A 23,084-nucleotide genomic window follows, 5' to 3' on the forward strand; every position below is an offset into this window, starting at 1 on the left:
ACACACACACACACACACACACACATACACACACACATTCATTTATATGTGCTTAGTAAACAGGACACATAAACATAAAAGTGAATTCTAGCATGTGTGTGCGAGTGGAAGAATGTATGTATGTATGTATGTGGACCAAATAGCCGCAAATTCTTCATATCTCTTCAATCACAAAAGTCAGTGAACTCTGGGAATTTTAAATGTAAACAAATACTGACAGCCGGGTTAGTGGTTAGTCCACATGCCACAACAGACAAAGATGCCAGCAGCTGCTTTGTATTTCAGAACAATTTCTCGGGGAATAATATACCATTTGTACACCACACCTTCCTTGCTCCTTTTCCGTGTTTTAGTTTTGCCCGCAAGTCAATTTCCTTGACCTGTTAACAAGTGGAAATGTCATACAGACTGACATTCTTTCCGTATGGTTTCATTTTGCCCGCTTGCCAGGCAAATGGAAAGCAGATCACACTGAGTCTGACCGCAGATCGTTCCTCCAAAAAAAAATGAAATCACCAACATTTCTGTGGCTAAGCTGTGGAATGTGACAGCAAAAGTGTTTAAAAAACATCTTCTGGTGTGTTAGTTGAGAGAATCTAGACTTCAGAATAAACCTTAATAGTCTTTAGTTGTTTTACCGTGTCTGAAATATTACGGTTTAATTCTCTGAAAACATAGACGGTTTTCTTGAGTGCATTTGAGGGGACTAGAAGGTGGCTTTGTCCCCGTCAAAACAAAGTCCACTTCTGTTTGACATGTCACAAAAATGCTAACCAATCATTTTAAATCACAAATGATTGGCGGGAAGGCCATCTATGAAAATTAAATGTATGATGCCTTGTTGTGCTCCCAATACCCTTACATTAGAGAGCTGTGTGTAGATCTGCATGTGTAGTCCCCCCTGTATTGTGCTTTTATTTGTCAGCTTTGTGAGTGTAGTAGAAGTGTTTTATTTCTGTGGTTACTTGTCACGCCAAAAGGCTTTTTTTTGTTATGTGGTTGTTATTTTGTTTTTTCTTCTTTTTTTGTTTCCTTCCTTCCTTTTCGTTTCACTGTCATTTCCATTTCAACTCCTTTCCTCTCCTCGACCTTTCTGCGTGATATGTACCCCGTCCCCTCCCACGCTGCCGCTGTCTCCTGCCCCTCCCTGTCTCACTGCACCCAACTTGCCATCCCGCCCTCCCTCCTTCCAACCCAAAGATGTAGCCCTGCCCTCTTTCCCTCCCCCCTCACTGACTCCTAACACTACTGACCATGTAACGCCAGGCTCCAGAGGTGTAGCCAGTCCAGCAGGGCCCACCCCCTCCGCTCCACGGGACGTGGTAGCTTCGTTGGTTTCCACCCGCTTCATCAAGCTGACCTGGCGCCCGCCAGCCGAACCCCATGGAGACGACATAACCTACTCTGTTTTCTACAGCCAGGATGGCACTAGCAGGTAGTACACACACTGAACTGTAGTACTGCCGGGAGAGTACTAATACATGCATTACTGCTGGAGTCAGCAGGGCCATAATATACATACATTGTTGCGCAGGAGTCTCGGCCCACTCTAATAACATCTAATTAAAACAGTTAAAGCACTTATCATAGCAGTAAGTGGTAATTAATTAAAAACAAACTTCCTTCCTCAAAGGATTATCTTTTAACATCGAAGTATAAACAAAACACAAACCACTTTTTTTAACTGGCTCTATGATAACTTCCCCCAGCTTCATGTGGAGAGGATTTACTGTGTAGGACGAGAAGGAAATAGCTGAGAGGATTTTTTCACAATTTCTTTTCATCGTTTTGGCTTCTTTTGATGTTTTCCTGTAATATAAGCTGTAAGGCATTTTCAGAAGTGGCTTAATACATAAAAACTGTTTCACTCTCTGCTAGACCTTGAGATGCAAATGCATGCATTACTATATGTGCAAATGCATGGCGCAATGAGTACTATTGACAAGAAACAGTGTGGTTGTACATGTTTCTACCATAGACAGATGAGTTCTAATATCCTCATCATTAGTCCATTTCCTTATTAATTGATTAGTTTATGGACAATCAAAATAGTAATTTGAGTCATTTATCAACCATAAACGGTTCCCAGATTCCCCAACGTGAGGAATTGCTGCTTTCTCTGGTTTATATCATTGTTGATTGATGTCTTTTGAGTTTTGGTCCGCTGCTTTGACAAATCAAGCAAGATGTCAACTCGATCTCTGGGAAGATTTGAGGGGCGTTTACACAATTTTATGACATTTCATAGAAAAAATGATTGACCTGTTAATTAAAAAATAAAAGATGAATCAGTTGTGACATTAACATGCCTTGCAAAAAGTAGCAAATACGCACACTTATGTCTATTACCAAGATGTTACAAGTACTGTACAATACACAATCATAAATAACTATAAAGTGTGTACCAGGCAATATGAATACAGTCAAGTACCCGACACTTTTTGTAGTACACTAATCCTTTCAATGATGTACTCACATATAATATGTAACATGTTTTTAATAAAAGACATTAGAGTTATTAAAATGTTCTGCTGCTGCGTGTGTGTGTCTGTGTGTCCTCATCAGGGAGCGAGTAGTGAATACCAGCCGTCCAGGGGAGATGCAGGTCACCATCCAGAACCTCATGCCAGACACCAAATATCGCTTCAGGGTTGTGGCCCACAACAGCAACGGCCAGGGAGAGAGCTCTGCAGCGCTCAAAGTGGCCACCCAGGCTGAAGGTACAGACGCACGCACACACACACAAACACACACAAACATTCATTTATTTGTGCTCAGTAAATAGGACACATGAACATAAAGGTGAACTGTTGGAAACATGCTCACACTGGCACACTGATGCAAACAGGATGCACTCAAAAGGAGCGCACAAATGTGCAAATAAACATTTACACAAACAAATATTCACTCACATACAGCATACCACACCACACACACACATAGAGGAGGCTGTTTGGCGCTGTGCGTTAAGACAGACCACCCAACAGCAGACCAGAGAAATGCAGCGTTTTCTTCTTATAAGCTTCTCCTTGTTTATGCCCCAGCATTTACTATAATCCCTCTGTGTGTGTTGCTTTAAGCCATGTCTACCTGAGTAGTGAATGTCTGAAATTAGTATCCCAGGTTTTTGCTGAAGCATTACCCTCATCTAGTCTGCGCAGGGATGCTGTACAGACGCTCCTTGGAAAGTTTTAAGGGGAGGACAAATACGAATTAGTGAGGGGAGAGGGGACAAAGTGGTTCTCTACTTCTTTCTTTTCTCTTTGTTTGTTTGAGCGTGTTAGCTTCCCTATTCCTCAGTTTCGCCCACATTTGAAAGTGCTGTGATGGGGATTTCCCAGCACACTGTCCGGGTGGATGTGCCTTACCTCCTGGCACAGCTACAGCTCAGTCACTGTCATTTTGTAGGTCAGCCGTCGTTTCTCTACCTTATGTCCTTGGTTGGAGGGCGGACGGTTCAACGCACACACAAATACACACACTACAGCTCAAAGGCTGCCAGCAGGCGCCTAGCCACTCGTGGGGATAGCAGTAAGGCTGGCCTGTAACTGTGCCGTATATCTCTGTCATGTGTGTGCAATTTTAGTGTCAGAACATGCTACGAATTGGAGCTTAAACTTTTGACCTGCGTCTGAGTGCCAGGCATGTGCACGCAGCACTGCACCGTATCACCTCTCCCCAGAGACTGGGTTAAAACACCTGTACACACTCAAACCCACGCCTCTAATACTTCTGCACCCTGGACAATGGGAGTTTCTCTCTTCTGTCAGGAACACCTGCAGCTTAACTGTACAGATACATACAGTACAGACAACTATGTCTGACAGTCAGCACTTTAACCTTATAGTCATTGTTTTCTTTTTAAATCTAATATGCCACAGTATAGGCACAACAAGAAACATCACTGTCCATATACTTAATGACAAATGCTGTATACAGTGCAGTCACAACTTATTAGGGCAGTCCTACATATTTAGTAATGTTAGCTCTGTCTTCCAGCGCACTGGATAGGAAATTAAATATTTACTTAGATGTTAAAGTACTAACTGTCAGCTTTAATTTAAGCGGGTTTACATTTGCATCAGATGAACAGTGTAGAAATAGTAGCCCTGCTTATCCACAGTCCCCTATTCTCAGGGGATGTAAAGTAATTGGACAAGTTCACATAAACTTATACAATGTTAATGTTTATGTTCTCACTTATTTTTATAAGATGTCAGATCTTCACTATAGAATCAACACAGTGCCAAGTTTAAAGGTAGACCAATAATTGTGTAAGCATTTCTTAAGTAAACAGTCAATTACAATTTCCATACCACTCCATTATAGACAGAATACCAGCTGATCTGAGTGGGTGGCTGATCTTTAATACAATATCTGCTGTACATTGCCCATTATCAGCAACCATTCATCCAATGTTCCAAAGGCACATTCTGTTTACTAATCTGATATCATTTTAAAAAACTAACTGAGAAAACATTGGAGAACGCTTTTGCAATTATGTCAGCACATAATGTAATCTGAAAACTGCTGCCCTGGTTAAAAAAACAATGCAACTGATCTCAGCTGGTATTCTGTCTATAATGGAGTGCATTGGAAATTTCTAAGTGACCCCAAACTTTTGACCGATAGTGTATTTTAAGATAGTATACCACATTGCCAAACACTGAATATTGACATTTCTGTCCTTTATTCCTTTTACAAAAACTACAACTGACACATTATAATACTCTCTCTCTTTCTAATCTTGGCCCCTATGTTGTATAACCAGACGTAACAAGATAAACTGTTTACCACACTGAATAGAAGCTTGAGGCAAATGTTTGTGGAATGCAAGATGCACATTGATGTTTTTGTTGAGAGACACCTTCAGTTTGTACATTGTGGGAATAACAAGCAAATCAACATGGCTGGCAGCCCAGTCCTGGGGGGACTGAGCCATCTCTAATCTAAGCTTTTGCTAACACGGTGGAAATGTGGCTTTGAAGTAGCCAAGAAATGTGTTTTTGGCAGCAATCACTGGACATTGCTAAATTGAGTTCCTGTCTTCCAGATGTAGCATCAAAAAAGGAGAAGGCTCAAGATGAAACAAACTAAATTGTGAGGTTTGATCTCTTTCTAATTTCTGCTCTCCTTCTCCAGTCCAAGTGCCCGGCCCTGCTCCTAACCTGCAGGCGGTGTCGAACACGCCGACCTCTGTCTCTCTCAGCTGGGACAAACCCCTCACTGGCAATGGAGACATGCTCACCTACAAGTTGTACTACACAGACAAAAGCTTTGGCAACGAACAGGTAGGATGTGGTCCTCCCTCCCTCACCTGTAATTTATGATAGCAAAAAGGTTTTCAGGTATCTAAATACATCTCTCTACATACAGGTTTTGGTGACATTTGCTCCAGAGTGAAAGTTATTTTTATTTTTTACTTTTTTTTCATAATAGATAACATTTCAAAATGAAGTCATGAAGTGCTTCACACAGAACTACAGATTCAGAAACGAAATAATAAAAAAGCTTGACATAGAAAGACATTAAGATAGATTGCAGTTTATGTCTCACTACTCACACGCTCAGACCTTTTACTACTGTATGTAGCTGACACTAGCTGTTTTGGCAGGGTTCATTAGATCGAAGAATATGACTGCGTAGCCTAATGTAAGTTGTGATGAGCTAAGGAATTCCTAATCATTTGCCAAAAGACTCTTTGTAATGCATTTTGGCCAACCTCTTCATTATGCATCTCACACAAAAACATGTTTTGTCCAAAAATAAAGCTGATATGATTCACCAAGTTGTTCTCTGCAGGTCCAACTCTGTCACAAGAGTGGAATTTAGCTGGTTAGATATTGAGTCAGCCGCAGCAGTAGCAGTGTGCGAGCCAGTGAGGCATTAAAAAGCCTTTAATATGATAATGGATGAAACGTCAGCCAGCGCACTGAGTAATGATGTCTCAGCTCCCTGGAGAAGAGAGCCGAGAAGGTGAGAAAGGCAAGAGATGAAGAGAGGAATGAAAAGAAAAGAAAGAGGTGAAGAAAAGGGACGGGGCAGAGATGAAGTTAGAAAGACACCGTTCTGAAGGGACATGAAATATTTAAGGACGGGGAAGTCGGGGACAAAATGATGCATTTTCAAGGGTGATGTGGTCACAGGTGATCTTCTGTCCCGAGTTCAGAGATCGGGATTGTACCGCTCTGGAAGCAAGATTAGATGTCCACGAAGTCTACACATTTCACTCAAAGTGTCACAAGCAGAGAGCTGAATGCAAATTGTCTTGAAGTAATTGGGCATGTGCCAGCGTGCCCAATTTGTAAAGCAAAAAGTCGTGATCACAGGCGGCATAATTTGTTTCTTGATGGAAGATGACATTTTTACACAGAATTACAAACACTGTTAGTGTGATTAAATCATGAAATCACATTTTGGAGCTTTGCCATATTTGAGAGATTGCTTGGGTTGTAAATCAATTAGAACTGTCTCATTTACATCATGTTTGTGCCAGTATCAAACCTGACAAAATGTCAGTAGGGAAATACTCAAATAAATGAATGATTTTTTCTTCAGGTAACCTTTTTAATAATAAATTTTTTTTCTAAAAAACTTTCTTTAAACTTTACATAACTTGTTTAATTTTCATCTTGTCTTCACATTAAATTGCCAGCGAGCACAATCATCTATGAAGGTATACTTTAGATAAGTCTTAAAATCTTTAAATGTCCGATTTGAAGACGTTTGTATTTGTAGTCGCACAACTTTTTTAAAGTAACGTTCTCCTCTCCCTCTCTTTCAGGACGTTGACGTAGATACTCAGTCCTACACCATGACTGGGCTGAAGAAGAACACGGAGTACAGTTTCCGTGTGGTGGCCAATAACAAGCACGGCCCAGGCGTCTCCACCGACGACGTCGTCGTTCGCACATTGTCTGACGGTCAGTCGCTTGATGAAGGGAATATCTACCAAGACTTCTTTTAGTTTAACATTCCCTAATTTACTTGAACACCTATATACCTGTGTGACATTGTATGGATGTACGTTAAATAGGCTACACTATGCTGTCAACGTAGACCCAGCAAGATACATTTTACTTACTAACTTACTTTGTGGTTGTATAACAAATTTTATTTGCGATTAATATGCCAGTTATTTTCTCCATCAATCGATTCATCATCATTTGTCACGGACCTCCTGTTAAAGATCCCTGGTCTATAACATGTTAGAAATGTGAAAGTGAAAATTACAGTTTCCCAGAGCCCAAGGTGATGATATCAAATTGCCTGGTTGTTTTTTGACCAAAACACTCAAACCTTAATTATTCAGTCTCATAATGCAGAGAAAAGCATATCTTTACAATAGAGAAGCTGGTACTATGGGCTTGCTGGCATTTTTACTTGAAAAATCCCTTTTAAAAAATGCTTTTTCTGTAAATCAACAACTGGATTTATTTGATTATCTGATCTAATTTCAGTTTTGTTTCACACTGAAGACATTGTTTTGTTTTGTTTTACAGTACCAAGTGCTCCTCCTCAAAACCTCACTCTGGAGGTTCAGAACTCAAAGGTAAGACAGTTTGCAGGACCTGTAACTGCCTCGGATGCAACATACAAATGAGAAATGCACCAAAACAGCTTGACTGTTTGGTCCACAGTGTATGTATCCACTTCACCAAATCCACAAACCCTCACTCTTTGCACACAGTTGAACATATACAGCACATAGCCTGCAGGCCAGAACACAATTGTTTCTCTGTGTGATAAGCTGTGTCAGATGCCTTTAGGCCCAGCTGGTTAAGAGGGGGTGTGAACCCTGATCGATCCTCCTATCGGCAGGAGACTCGCCTGTCAGAGGGTTTTATGCTCTGTATCACTCTCCGTCTGTACAGTAACTGGCAAAGAAGCCTGAAGCTCAAATTCAAATGGATACGGAACAGTATTACTCTGGGAGATGCAGATGCACTGAAAATAATATAATACAACGCTCAGGATGTTCACATTTGAACTAAATAAGCCCAGTTAACCCAGATGCCTAGGGAAGCTGTATTCAAAGCTTCCCTGGCAACAGCCATTTCACCCTGTGGGTTAGCAACACACACAATAACTAGAACACATTTATAACAGATTTAAGTGTTTGAATGTGAGACTTCTTTTATCTGGATTGAATTTCTCCGAGTTAACTATCAGATTTATTACAGCCCAAGCAGCCCAACTCAGTGTCAGTGTTATATCCGATGTATACATACTGAGGTTGTTGCATGACACTCGTGATTAGATAAGCCTGCTGAGGTGGCTGCAGGCTTGATTAACCGGCGTCAGCTGCCTACGGTGCAGGAAACCGGCGTCAGCTGCCTGTCCCTTTAGCCATTCTATCTTCAAACAGAGAGCTGTCGGCCTGTTCATTGTATATTTCCACCCAAGTGATGGATCAAATTTGAAAAAAAGATGGTACTCACTCATGACATGCGAGACAGCAAGTGCAAACAGAGCAGCACAGAGAATAAGATACGGAAAACCACGGGGTGTATGCATTGACTACTAAAGCAGAAGCCGGCACTTTTAGCCCTTTGGTTGTCAATGCGGAGTCTGAGTGAGAGAGAACTGTCAAAGAAAATAAAACTGGTGGACAATCCTATCACACACTCGCAGCTTGAGTGAGAACTGGCCACCCATGCTGAGGGATACTCAGCTGAGATTTGTGGCGAGAAAGCACTCTCATGCTAATGTTAAGAGTAAAATGAAGAGGAGACGCTCTGTGGAAAGGACAGGAATTGTAGCAGAATTGTTTCTTCAATGGATAGCGTACATCCAGCTGTCCCTCCCCAAATAGACCCAGAATACCCCATTTAAAGCTATCAACAAACATCTGGCATTCTTCATTGCTAACCGTTATTGAAATTAGTCCTCTACATTTTCTTTGTTGTCATTGTTTAATTCTGAATGTAAACACTCATTAAGTCAATAATTCTTAATCTATAGATGCAAAACATTTATGCAATTAGCTGTTTGATACACCCAGCCACTGGGGGGGGAAAAACTAATTAACATGCATTTAATATTCAGTCTCCTCTTGTGGGTCTTGTCAAGCAGAACCACACATCTTCTACCTGCGAGGCAACCTGAAAATCATGTTTTGTGATCTTTCTTTTGCACCTTTTTTCCCTTTTGGCACTTTTTCCCTGTGGTTTTCCAAAAGTCAATTAAACCGGTTTCCATGATTAGAGAGAAGAAGGGAGGAATAACGAGTTGGGACCAAAAGTGTAATAAGAAAAATGAAATAATTAAACACACTTAACACAAATTTAATTTGCGCAATTCCCTTGACTTGGCTGGGGAGCAACGTGTGTGTGCCCTCCGCATGTATTCAGGCTTTTGTGAATCAGTGTGACAGTGGGGAAGCGTTAATTAACTCTTCTCCCACGCTGAGCTTCTCCCCCCCCCCCACCACCCTCCCATCTATCTCTTTAAACACACACACAAAACTGAAATGCAGGAATCCCACAACAGTGCAGCGCGGGCTTGCCAGAAAACGCTCTGCATTCATCTCTGTGCCCCAGAGTCTCTGCAGGGTTTACCTGACCACATGCACACCCCACTCATCAGGACTTCTCCTTCAACTGTTTCTTTTGTCCTAATGTGTCAGTATGCACTGCGTCACTCATGGTCAGAGGGGTGTTTTGTTTTTTGTGGAGCCCTCCCATTTGCTCCACTGTCAGTAGGAGAGGGGAGGGGCAGGTGAGACAGTGTTTCTGTCAGCAAACCTGCAGAGCTACGTGAACACAAACGCCTACTGCATGCCAAGGTGTGATGATACCTGCCGAGCCATGAGATCACCTTTTACAGCTGCAGGCCTCAAACCAGATGGTCCCACGTGGGCTAAACGTAGGTTTTTGTTTCATCCACCTTCATTTTTTTTTTTGTTCCTTAGGGCATCATGCTTCGGTGGCAGCCCCCGCCCCTTAACGGCCAGAATGGGGAGATCACCGGCTACAAGATCCGATACCGGAAAGGATCCCGGAGGAGTGAAGCAGCCGAGACCACCGGAGGCACCCAGCTTTACAAGCTCATCGACGGTAATGGCTACTCAAGTTTTTTTTGTCTTCCATCGCAGTTTTTCAGTTTAGACCAAGCCCTTTACATCCAGTTTGTGTAGCGATGGACTGGCCAGCAGTTCACACCTGGCTCTAAAATGCATTTTAAAAACATCTCTAATCAACTCGTGGCCAAATTTCACTTTGCTATCGCTGTGAGTAATTTGTGCCGTTGACTGATGACACAGCATATCTACAGCAGTATTATATTCAGGTCAATAGCCGATCTCCAACTCGTTCTATATGACTGTACTCCATTGTGGCTCCAGAAAGAGAACTCTTGTTTTTTGGTCTTAGGGAGTACCACATCCCAATGTACCCTTTTGATGCTGTATATAGGTCCTTCATCAAAACATTTTTGCTATCAGACTCAGTTTTATCTCTGCTGTATGTATCTTAGATACTGATAGCTAATTCGGACATGCTACAGTATTTAAAATCTTGATCTTGAGACTGAAGACATGTCTGATATGTGGTTTGGAGTCAGTTTGGCTGTAAGTCTGTTTATTCAGTCAACATCTGCATTTTATAATACTTTAAGATGGAGTTACATGTCTTGCTGCACCAGAACGTTACCCGCTGCTACCATCAAAATATGCACAATATCACCAGAGACACACAGCAATGATTAATATTAGATGTTGTCTCAGAAACTTTCAAGTGGCCCAGCCTCACGCTGTGTGCTGCATCAAAGAGAATATAGACTTAAAAGTTAATTTTTTTTAGATTTTTTTTTTTAAAGAACTTTCTGGGGGGTGAAACAGAGAGGGGGGGGGGGGTTGTTGGTTCAAAAGCGTTTAGAAGGAGATGTTGTAGCCTTGGAGGCACGGAGAGTTCGGCTGTCCTCACAAGCTACCCCCAAGGGTGGCCCAGAATAGTGGCTACAGAGAAAAAAAGACTACAGGATTAGCGTGTAGCGTGCAAATGGAACAATATGATGATGATGAAAATTCATACAGCAAATTAAAACAGCAACACATCATTTGTCAGCAGGCGTTCCCTCTCTTTTGTGAATACCAATGCTGGCACCCAGCAGTGAAACGGCTTTTTCTGAAGGGGACTTATATGAATATATGAACCAAAATCCAGACTCCAAAAGTTTTTTTTCTACTCTTTTTGGCGCCTTAGTGTTATACTTTTTGGGCTGGCTGCTATTACACACTTTTCTTTTTAACACTTTTTAAATAAATGTGTCCCATATTTACCCACAAAAACAAATTAATGAATGCTAAAAAACAGAAATCGGAATCACTTCCATGATATTTAGTGGAAAAGAAAGTTAATTGCACCACAGAAACCTTCACTTCATCCTTCCCCAGGCAGACTTATAGATTTTCTCTTTAAAATCTGCAGAGAAGTATTGGGTTTAAAATATATTGTATCGTTTAAAATATTTGTGCTTTCAAAATATTTATTGTGTCCGCAACTCATAACCCCACTTGACCAGCCAAGGAGAGAGGACCAGTGAGTTATGAAATAAAATCAGGTTTTTACAAATAGAGTGACGTTTTAGTTGTATTGCTGCTTGAAATTTAGTTTACAGCTCATTCTGAATACCCGTGCCTTGAAACTGACCGGTTTGTGTTGTCTGTCCAGGTCTAGAGCGTGGGACAGAATACTCCTTCCGGGTTTCGGCCATGACTGTGAACGGCACGGGACCTGCCACAGAGTGGACCACAGCGGAGACGTTTGAGAGCGACCTGGATGGTAAAACCCTCCGCCGTACTTAATTCATACAGACCAGAACCAGATTTTTTTCCAGTCTTTTTACTGCTTTGTCTTTTTCAGACAAAATATTTGTTTTTTAACTTATTGTCTCTCTGGAATTGAAGAACTTGACGTACATTTTTCCTGCATTTCCCTCGCCAGAATCCCGTGTGCCAGACCAGCCCAGCTCTCTCCATGTCCGGCCGCTGGTCAACAGCATCGTGGTTAGCTGGACGCCGCCAGAGAACCAGGACATTGTGGTGCGCGGTTACACCATCAGCTATGGCATCGGCAGTCCCCATGCTAAGACCATCAAAGTGGACTACAAGCAGCGCTACTACACTATAGAGAACCTCGGTAAGAACACACCACTGTTGTTTCTCCTGTATTGGTACGTTTCTCATAATAGTGCAATGCTCGTTTTGTGGTTGTTTTTTTACTGAGATATTGATTTGAGACAAATTCATCTTTGCCAGCATTTAAAACAATGCTTTAATTGTCCTATTTGAAAATAGAACTGACTGGTTCTTTGACATTTTAATCATAAATGAGCAAACACACGCACACACACCATGAAGCAATTCATCTGTGCCTCGTAATGAGTATTTACAGAATTAATGAGATCTTCTCCACCACACGCCTGAGCCACTAATTATACAGATTGGCCTAATGGAGACACAATAATCAAAGGTCATAAATGTTTAAATAAAGCAAACTTGTATTGGTTGTTTTGATTCTTGCTGTCATCAAAGCAAATGAACTGTCAAAAGAAAGGTCTGCTGGGTCCTACTATTCCATTTTTCTGCGTAGAATCAAAACCTTTGAGAAACTGACACAAATTATTGTTAACATTAACTGCTTCCACTTAGGTATGTGTGGCATGGCACTGTCATGAACATGTCATAAACATAAACAAGTCATAAACGTTTATGACATAACACTTCTTTTAGTAAGTGTCATTCGGTTTTGTCATGACAAGTGTCATGACAGTGTCATGTCACTCTTTAGTGTAACCCATTAACTTTATAATTTTAGATGAAACAATGCCTCGGTAAAATTAAGTACCGGTTTTCATAGTTCTTATTGATTTAATAAGCATGGATTTCACTCTGATGCAAGACACACATTTTGCGCCATAAGAAATTACAATTGTGTTTTGATAGGTGGTTATGTGTTTTCGGTTATTATTAATGGTATGATTACTCACCAACAATAATCCTACAGTAATCAAAGCTTTGGGAAGGGGTATAGAAATGGATCATAAAGTCAAAATAATCTAAGGAAATGGAGAGATTTGGGAGAGAAATTGTTGCAAAATATCTAAATATGCATCATTGAAGCCTTCGTTACAATCACAGTAAGAGGAATAATTGTAATCAAACTGTGTTCATTCTGGCCTTTATCGCAATTATGAGTTGAGATTCTCGAGAGTTTTGGCTTGATTAGATGGTGCGATATCTAATTTATCTCGCTCTTCCTGTCTCTCTCACCATACACTGTCAACCTTTCTCTCTCATTCTCGCTCTCTCGCTCTCTCTCTCTCAGACCCCAGCTCCCACTATGTGATCACACTGAAGGCCTTCAATAACGTGGGTGAGGGGATTCCTGTGTATGAGAGCGCCATAACCAGACCACAGTCAGGTATGAACTCCACACATTTAATCTACACTTCAATCTGCTCCCTCCTTACCTGGACAAACAATCTTTTACATTTTAACACACTGCAAATGGGGGCAACTTCAATCAATTTTGCTCATACACTACAGAAGACACAAGACTGTAAAAAAAAAAAAACGGACGACACGTCTCCACTTCCACTTCCCTCTACAAAACATATCTTGAATATGGGCGCCGTCATCCTGTTATTGTGGAACATCATAGTGATCAAGAGGTGGAGCCACGGTATTAAAGCCCCGACCATTCACCTGCTTGACCAACCGTGAAGGAGTTTGAGATGCTTTGGCTTCACTAACACAGTCTATGCATCTGCCCCTGAGCCACGTACACTATTATGGGATATACTCACACTGTATGGCTGTAGTCTTCGACTGACATTTATCTTCGCTCTCTCTAACCTGAGGTCATCATCAGGCAGAGTGATTCTCGACTCCAAATTACCAAAGAGATAATAGATCATCGGGGTGTCTCACTACTCAAATTATATCTCTCCTTAATGGCTCCCAGTGTACTTGAGTCTCTTTTTTTTAAATATATATATATATATATATATATATGTATATATATTTATTTATTTTTGGGCTTTTCCGTCTTTAATGGACACGACAGCTAGGTGAGATAGAGGGGGGAGACATACAGGAAATCGTCACAGGTCGGACTCAAATTCTGGACCTCTGCGTTGAGGAATACGCCTCAAAGTATATGTGTGCCTTCTCTATCCACTGAACCACCCCGGCAACTTAAGTCTCTTTTTAATCAAATGTTCAAAACCCTCAAATTTAGCTCTGAGACTACCCCTTGTCCCCAGTTGTAATCCAACCACAAAGAATGGACAGAAATATTACGGCATTGGTGAACATACTGCATACAGAAGGGTGTTTTGTGCACATCCAATCTTTTATTTGAGACAGATGCAGGATAGTAAAGAAAAAAAGTATCTACACACTGGATTATAGCTCACTAATTTAATTAGTATGAACAGGTGACACTTGAACGCTACTGGGTCTAAATATTATTTTGCGTACTTTGTGTTAGAGCCCAACAAATACAATGGCATGGCCGTATACATCAGTCAATAAGTAACAAAAAGTAGCAGTACGATCAGCTGGCAGAAAGGCCAAAGATACTGTTTGAAGTAGTTATTTGAAGTTATTTAGAAACATAATAACCATTACAGATTGTCTCCCAGAGAGCATTGACAAGTTTATTTTTCAAATGTAAAATATCCAGCTCAGTATATACAGCGTCAATTTTTCAAACTGTACACTGTTGTCTGTAATGTTAACTCTGCAAATCTGTGTTGAGTACAATAAAACCAAACAACATGGACGATCCAGTTTGCCTGCCAGCACGACAATCTCCACTTCTTTAAGCCTCAGATCACAACCCTCTTAGCAATTAGAAGTATAAGTTAAGTCTTGATTCAGCATGTTTGACAAATGATCTTAAAGTGTGAAAACACTGCCATTTAGGCTGCAAGTTAGCAGAGATCAAACAGTGGATGTCAGTGTCAGAAGACAGCCAGCCCCTGCTCCCTGGAGTGTCCCAGAATGTGGGCTGCACCTGCCTCCTCCGTCATCCAGCCTCCCACCTCCCCGCTCAGCCTTGATCACTCCCGTTAGACTCTGCCGCAGCACCATTGCATCATTGAGATCGGGAGAGGGAGGGATGCTGGATGACATGAATCGTGCCAACATGCTTCGCGGCACACACTGTCATACTGTTCACTTCTTTCTATGAAGCTCTCTCTTCCTCACACACTCATGCACACAGAGCTGCACACATGCCGACCCCCTGTGGTGGCTTTGGCAACTCTTCATCAGATCCAAACGTTTCCGCTCAAAGCAGAACCAAAGCCCACCACCATCGTCTGCTGCTGAGTCCTCTGGGGCGCATTGCCTTCCTGCCAGTTTGTTCAAGTCGGGATTAAAAAGACGAGCTGACCTACATATTACTTTTACTTTGAAAAAAAAAAAAAAATATAATATATATATATATATATATAGAGAGAGAGAGAAAACTGCGGAAAAACTTTGTGAACTTAGGTTGAGAGAGTGCTAGGTTGAATATGTTATAATAATATACGTCTTAACTGAAAGAAATGTCCCTCCCAAAATCCTCAGTGCCTCTCTACAACAGACGCACAGACAGGCTCACAGACAGGCTCACAGACAGGCTCACAGACAGGCTCACAGACAGGCTCACAGACAGGCTCACAGACAGGCTCACAGACAGGCTCACAGACAGGCTCACAGACACACACACTTTGACTCAGTCTTGGTAATATAATGAAAGCAGCTCAGTACAAAGAGGTGTCAAATGGAGCGCTAGATTTGAGGATTAGGATTGTAACTCACTTCTTATCGTATCCTCACAATAGGTATGATGCGCGTCACTTTTTAATATTGATTTCAGATTCAGATTCAGAAATACTTTATTGATTCCCGAAGGGAAACTCTGTGTCACAGTAGCACCAGTAGTAAGAAGACCGAGACGGAGCACTGCAACAGGCAGCTTGCACGTTAGCGCATGCGCACACTTCACTTCAGATGCATCAGAAACAGAATCAAGAAGCAGGAAGAAGAAGAATGAAAATAATATTGATTAAAAGAGGAACTTTTCACTCAACGCCTTTGAGCCTCAGAACATAAGCAGCACTCAGAAACGTACACATCCAACCAGAGCCACCGCGTGTCCGTAACCTTCTTCCATGCCTGCAGGCATCGTTACTTAAAGCCTCTGTATACTTTTTATAGTTTTCAAGGACATGATGCAGCTCGTTGAGGTTATTCTGCATAACAGAAAAACACTCCAGTGCATTCAGTGTCCTTCTGTTTATCCACTTTACATTTAAAATGTTGAATGAAAAGCTCTGCGATGTAAACATTTTGAAACACATTTCAATTTCAATTTTCATTTCAATACTCCCTCCACGTGCGAAATGAAAAGTTGACTGTAGGATTGTGGGTATCTGCTTTCAGCCTAGTTTTCCATTTACTGTAATCTTTTCTTATGAATAGAGAATCACTTCCTCTTTCTCTCTCTGTAGTGCTACAGTAGCTGTTGCTAGAACACCACATACTGTACAGTAGCTTCTATATAGCAGCCAGGTCTGTAGATTTGTCTTATTGTAGACATCGGTGTCTGTTTTTCTAATAGAATTTTCTCTCTCTTTTTCTTCACTCTTCCCAATCCCACCCTTGTTTCACTCATTCTCCCTTCTCCCTTCATTTTAACTCATTAATCTTAATTTCTTCTGTTCGTTGCTCCCTGCATCCTGTTTTGTTTCCACCTTCTGATCCGCCACGCTTGTCTTTATGTTTTAATTTTGGCCATTTTAATTTGTGTGCATGCATGCGGGTTTCCTGCCTGACGTGCAGACCCCATAGACCCCGATGTTGACCTGTACGAACTCTTCCATGCTCCATACACCCCAGTACCAGACCCCTCTCCCATGATGCCACCCGTGGGTGTTCAGGCCTCCGTGCTGAGCCACGACACCATCAAGGTGACCTGGGCTGACAACTCGCTGCCCAAGAACCAAAAGATCACAGATAACCGCTTCTACACAGTGCGCTGGAAGACCAACATCCCCGCCAACACTAAAGTAAAGGTAAGAGATTCTGTTAAAGGGTGTGTGACTGCACAACTCTACGAGGCCACCTGTATGTGTAGAAACCATGGTCTAAACTCTAAACGTCTCGCTATGGTGTATTACGTTAAAGGTTTTTTTTACTGACTGCAGCTGAGGATTATTTTTTATGAGCTATGAAGGTTATATTCCTTAAGATTTCCATCCTGGTTGATTTGGCATCATCAAGGCTAACAGTGGTTACGGCAAGTGTGGTTCAATACCACAGGTGTTAAGCAGCTACTTTGTTGGTAATACAGCAGAAGAGAAGTGTCTTGTTGCATGTTGTTTCCTGTTTTCCCCTTTCACTCCTGACTGTCCAATAAAGGCAAAAAACTGGCAAAAAGATATTCTTTAAAAAAAGAAGAAAAGAGCAACTGGTGTAGCTGTTTACAGTGCAGCCAAACAAACGTGTCTTGTTGTAATAAAGAAGTGAGTCAACAACCTCTTTCCATCATGGTATGAGCAGCATGATCTGATGTCATGCTGCATACTCTTTGAGTAGTTTAATACAACTTTAATATTATATTCTTAGTGTAATAAAAAAAAAATACTTTATAGTCTATAAAATGTCAGAAAATAGTGAAAAATGAAAATAACAATTTTCCACAGCCCAAGACTTTCCGGTTGCTCCAAAACCCCAAAGTATTCAATTTACAGTAGTAAAGAGCAAAATACATTTGAGAAGAAGAATGTGTTAAAGCTCTAGTGCGTAGTTTCTGCCGCCCCCATGAGGAATTCTAAGTAACGACAACAACACTGTTGGTGCGTCCACATGATACAAGCCCCCCCTCCACGCAGTTGTCAAGAAGGACTTTGAGGATTTCAAAAATAATGGAGTCAACAGTATGGACGAGTTTCTACGCGGGAAAATCACCCGGACGCCACAATCTTCTGAACGTAGCCATACTGAGAAATACAGATGGAGTTTTGTGGAGCTGATAGTCTTAATCAGCTTTGTAGCAACTCATTTGGCAATGCCTTGAATGTAATGGACATTTATTAATATAAAAAAGTTACGCACTAAAGCTTTGAGCCTAAAACAAGGTGTTTGCAAATCAGCTTCTGATTCTGGAACTGCAGCTCAATTATTACGTCCATCCAAATACGACTGCACGCGTTCATGTTCGGCTCCATGCATGTATGCAGTCCTGAGAGCGAGCAGAGCTCCGATAAAGGCCTACGTCTACTGATAAATAATTCAAGAACGATGAGATAAACCGACAGCTAGAAAAAGACGATGCATTCTTCATTTAGCCAACTCAGAAAAGGCACACACACACACACACACACACACACACACACACACACACACATCAGACTCAGCAGTCAAGTCTTGCTGCTTGATGCTCAAATTGATTTGATTCTCTCACTGTGAGAGTAATTAAAGAGTACCACAAGCTCATTATGTTTCTGTCAAATTAACCAAATTCAATATATTAACAAGTCTGTTAGGTCTTTTCTGTGTTCTTTACCAGTGGATTCTTCACTCTGAAAACTACATCTTGTACATTCTGTATATCTTGAGACGAGTCTAACTAACAGGGATGCCTTCACCTTAATGCCACTGTTCACCATGTCCTCTTCACTCTTAGAGCGAGTCTAGCCAGACAAGCTTGTACATTATTGAAGAGACCACTGCTCTAAAACTGGCAGCATGTTTCTTAAGAACACAGTGTTTTCTTTTCCTATCCCACTGACCTCCGTTTGACAGCCCCCACCGGAGAACTGCACTCTTGTCATAGCACGCAACGTTATAGATAGGGCTGTTAGAGTTCGGCAAACCTGACTTGCTGCTGCTGCGACCCAGAGAAAGCCTGCCAGCGCAGGCCAGGAAATATCAAGATGAATATTTACAGAACTCAAGATGTTTTAATTTGCTGACTAATTTAAAATGTGTGAAGTCATGTACATGTGAAATACACCCCTGGTGTGTTGCATTTCATGATGCTAGCCATCTGCTGTATGTGGTTTCTCTGTGTATTCATAATGGCTACACTTGTCTTTGTGTGGAACTATATTTTCATACCCAACATGACTGAGCATCACGAAATATTTCAGGCTCTGGTTCCACTCAGTGGTCAGTGTGTGTAACATATTCTAAGCTCTGAGTAGTGTAATAGTGTGTTAATGATTAAGGTATCTAGTCGATGAAGTGAATGACGGCTGTTTCAATAATGAAATAATCGTTTAAATGATTATTACCACTATATTATATCACTTATAAGGATTTGTTGTATTTTGTCTTATCTGGTAGTAAATTTCATATGTTTATCTTTTGGAGTGTTGTATAAAACAAGACATATGAAGTTTTTGGATTTCTTTTGGCGTTTTGTCAACTAAAATATTAATCAATCAATACAAGAAAACAATCAGCAGACTAATAGATTGTTAATATAGCCGTTAGTCTACTTTTGACTTCCCGGAGACTTCATCAGTGAAAGTAATCAACAAACTGAATTCTTGTTTATTGGCTGTGTTTTTGTGTGTTTGCCTGTCTCTCGCCAGATGGCTAACACCACTAGCCTGAGCCACGTGGTGACGGGTCTGAAGCCCAACACGCTGTACGAGTTCTCCGTCATGGTCACCAAAGGGCGCCGCACCAGCACATGGAGCATGACTGCACAGGGCACCACATTTGAGACCAGTAGGAGCAAACACACACACACACACACACACACACACACACACACACACACACACACACACACACACACACACACACACACACACACACACACACACACACACACACACACACACACACACACACACACACACACACACACACACACAAACCAACAATGTGTCCAGTGGCTGGCTGGCTTTTTGCTGCCTAAATGGAAGGAGAGGACTGACCTGTGGAGAATCAAGCTGTCACTGCACATTATATAACCATAAAAACCTAATAATAAAAAAGTGCTGGGCGCCAGAGTAGCTCACCTGGTAGAGTGGACGCCCCATATGCTTCAGTCTCGATGCCTGCCGCCATTTGCTGCGTGACTTCCCCCTCTCTCTCTCTCTCTCTCTCCACCCTTTCCTGTCTACAGTTGTGCTGTCTATTAAATGCTAAAATGCCCAAAAAACATATTAAAAAATAATAATAAAAAAGGTGTTTATCAAAGGATCTTACACTAGCTGCAAGGGAAATTTGAGGAAACCTGCAGCAAAGTTGGTGATTGGCCAGTATAATTTCAGCACTGAGTAGTTTGGACTAACCCTGCTTTTATGCAAAATATGCAATTATAAAAATCGTGACTTAATAATAATCATAGTCCTCAGAATATAAATACAGTTTAATGTTGAAACAAATTATTTGTTCACGTTGTTTTTGATTTGCAGACCCTTGGCCTAGTGAGGAGCAAACTGAGACCACACTCTTTTATGGTTTTAAGTTTACAGAGCAAAAATACGTTTTGTATTGTTATATTATTAGTTTTTCTTTTTATTTATCGTTTTGGGCATTTTTGGCCTTCATTTTTGACAGGACAGAATGGGAATGACAAACAGAAAAGGGCCGCTGGTCGGAATCGAACCCTGGCCCACTGGGTTGAGGAGTAAACCTCTATATACTGTTCAACTTAATGTTCGCTTTTGCTCGGCACAAAAACTGAGGGAGGACAGTAAAAGATTACCGTCCCCCCCCCCCGAGTCCACTGGGTCCAAATTGCATAAATTTACTGTATCGGTGTTAAAATGACTTATAGTGGTGTCACCATAGCAACTTATAGTCCATTTGAATCCATTGGCCATTCTGTATTGAAAACATACAGTCCCCTCAGTATTTCTGCTCAAGATTCCTGCAGCGCTGCATACCCAACACTGCAGATACTGAAGAGTCAGAGCCCATACATCATTGTAGGTTGGAACTTGTAGGTTGCTGAGCTAAACGTTGCCTGACAATGAACTGAACATTAAAAACAAAAACAATTTTTTTTTTTCAAACGGTGTCTTTATATGCGGTATTGGATCGAGATTTATTAAGAGGTGAGGAGAACCGACAGTTTTTCATTTCTGCCCAGCCAGGGGTTCATTTCACAAGTGGGGCAACTGGATTTTATCTACAGGCTCATAAACACACACGTGTAAACAAGTCATAAACTTAATATCCAAACAATATTTGCGAAGCTACCCTCTACACATGCAACACACACACACACACACACACACACACACACACATACACACACAAACACACACAAACACACACAGAGCTTACTCACATCTAGTGAGTGCACCATGTTAAATTTAAAACTATACAAACCTTGTGCCATCTTTACCTTTTTATCTGAACTTAATAACAACAAATGACCAATCACCCCTCACCCCACAGTTCCCAGCTCCTCCCCGAAAGACGTGACCGTGGTGAGCAAAGAGAACAAACCTCGCACCATAATTGTCAACTGGCAGCCTCCCTCTGAGGCCAATGGAAAGATCACTGGTGAGTCTCAGTCTCTTTGTGGTCTCTTTTCTGGTCTCACAGATAGAGCTAGACTCAGGTTCTACCTATATATTCCTCACTAGTTATAACAAAGAAAAATCTGGTGTTTTTTACTTCTATCTCATTGACTAATTGAATCACATTAAGGTGGATAACTGATCTGACACAAGAAGGATTTTGTATGTCAAATTTCAAAAGAAAATGTAATTAGATGTTTTGGCAATAAAAAATGAATGCAGTGAAATCTAAAAGCCCAATGAAACGTGCAATACATGACTCTGATTGTGCAGTTTGACTTGGAAGAAGTAGCACAACAATATTGTAGTTGATCTTATTTTTTGTAGTTGATCTATTCAGCATCAAAGCCTCAGTCTTAATGGATTTGTCTCTCTCTTTCTGACCTTCCCTGTGGTAGGCTATATCATCTACTACAGTACAGATGTGAACGCTGAGGTCCATGACTGGGTTATTGAACCAGTGGTGGGCAACCGCCTGACCCACCAGATCCAGGATCTGACGCTGGACACCACCTACTACTTCAAGATCCAGGCCCGTAACTCAAAGGGCATGGGCCCCATGTCTGAGGCCGTCCATTTCCGCACTCCAAAGAGTAAGTTTGGAAAACAAGACAAGATGGGAACATGATGAGGACAAGTGGTACAATGAAATTTCATCCACTTTTTTGCCCGTTCGAGATTGATTTAATACGTATAAGTGTCTAATCCCACCTATCGCTTAAAGAGCTGTGTGCTTTTCTCTGGAGTGAAACTCCCAACAGAGCTACAAGAAGAAAGAATGAGTTTTGGATTTACATTTGTCAGGTTGCCAGTAAACACAACTCCAAATTCATGCTAATTTTGCTCTGTGTTTGTGGCTGTTTGCTGAAATGTAATGCATGCCATAACAGCTTCATTAGCGGGAATTCAGACTGCAAAATGCTTTTAAAGCTTTAAAAACACTGCACAACAAACAGCCAGGATTTTACAGCTCTAAAAATGTATCACACAGGGAACTATTTTATCTGTCACCACGACTAAGGTGAACAGTTGAACTTCGAGCTTCACATTACAAAGTAATCAACCAGGAATGTGTGTATGTGATCGGTTAACACCGTGCCAGAATCTCCTGGCTTAAATACATTTTCTACTTAACACATAGAAATGACATTATTCACCTGATGATGTTGTTGTGAGTCTTCTGAGAGCTGTGACAGGGATGTTTCCCAAGCCTTGTTGATTGGTTGGGGATGACCAAATTATTGCAAAGTCTGATCAGCAAATTGGCACCCAACTCTAAATTCTAAAAAGGATTAAGGGTCTGGCATGGAGTAATGAAAGTCGCCCATCTCGGGGGGCGGCACCAAGCGTGCATTTGAAAATCTCACTGCACGCAATTGAATAACACTACGACCAATTACAACAACACACAGGATGACTTATCCAGAGCCCCAAAGGCTTAGCTACCAGCGGAGCTAACTGGTAGATTAGACTGTTGTTCTCTGTTCAGCTGGCCTCTGGCCCCGCCTATATCAGATAAACCGATGTGATTGGTG

The 23,084-nt window shown here is 41.4% G+C and overlaps 1 protein-coding gene across 18 annotated transcripts in view; it reads left to right on the forward strand.

The window, feature by feature from the left end:
- Window positions 1-23,084, forward strand: part of neo1a (neogenin 1a) — a 174,687-nt gene that overhangs the window by 144,493 nt on the left and 7,110 nt on the right. For 13 of the 18 annotated variants that reach the window (XM_032523300.1, XM_032523320.1, XM_032523352.1 and 10 more), the window contains exons 8-20: window positions 1,201-1,435; window positions 2,566-2,720; window positions 5,143-5,291; window positions 6,785-6,923; window positions 7,503-7,552; window positions 9,914-10,058; window positions 11,673-11,783; window positions 11,946-12,140; window positions 13,329-13,424; window positions 16,841-17,073; window positions 19,600-19,738; window positions 21,425-21,532; window positions 21,948-22,142. In XM_032523300.1, coding sequence (XP_032379191.1) covers window positions 1,201-1,435; window positions 2,566-2,720; window positions 5,143-5,291; window positions 6,785-6,923; window positions 7,503-7,552; window positions 9,914-10,058; window positions 11,673-11,783; window positions 11,946-12,140; window positions 13,329-13,424; window positions 16,841-17,073; window positions 19,600-19,738; window positions 21,425-21,532; window positions 21,948-22,142 — 1,950 coding nt within the window. The remainder of the gene's footprint in view (window positions 1-1,200; window positions 1,436-2,565; window positions 2,721-5,142; window positions 5,292-6,784; window positions 6,924-7,502; window positions 7,553-9,913; window positions 10,059-11,672; window positions 11,784-11,945; window positions 12,141-13,328; window positions 13,425-16,840; window positions 17,074-19,599; window positions 19,739-21,424; window positions 21,533-21,947; window positions 22,143-23,084) is intronic. The other 5 variants (XM_032523345.1, XM_032523395.1, XM_032523361.1 and 2 more) reach the window with 3 other exon arrangements.

The sequence above is a fragment of the Etheostoma spectabile genome, chromosome 1 (genome assembly GCF_008692095.1).
Source record: "Etheostoma spectabile isolate EspeVRDwgs_2016 chromosome 1, UIUC_Espe_1.0, whole genome shotgun sequence".
Classification (NCBI taxonomy): Eukaryota; Metazoa; Chordata; class Actinopteri; order Perciformes; family Percidae; genus Etheostoma; species Etheostoma spectabile.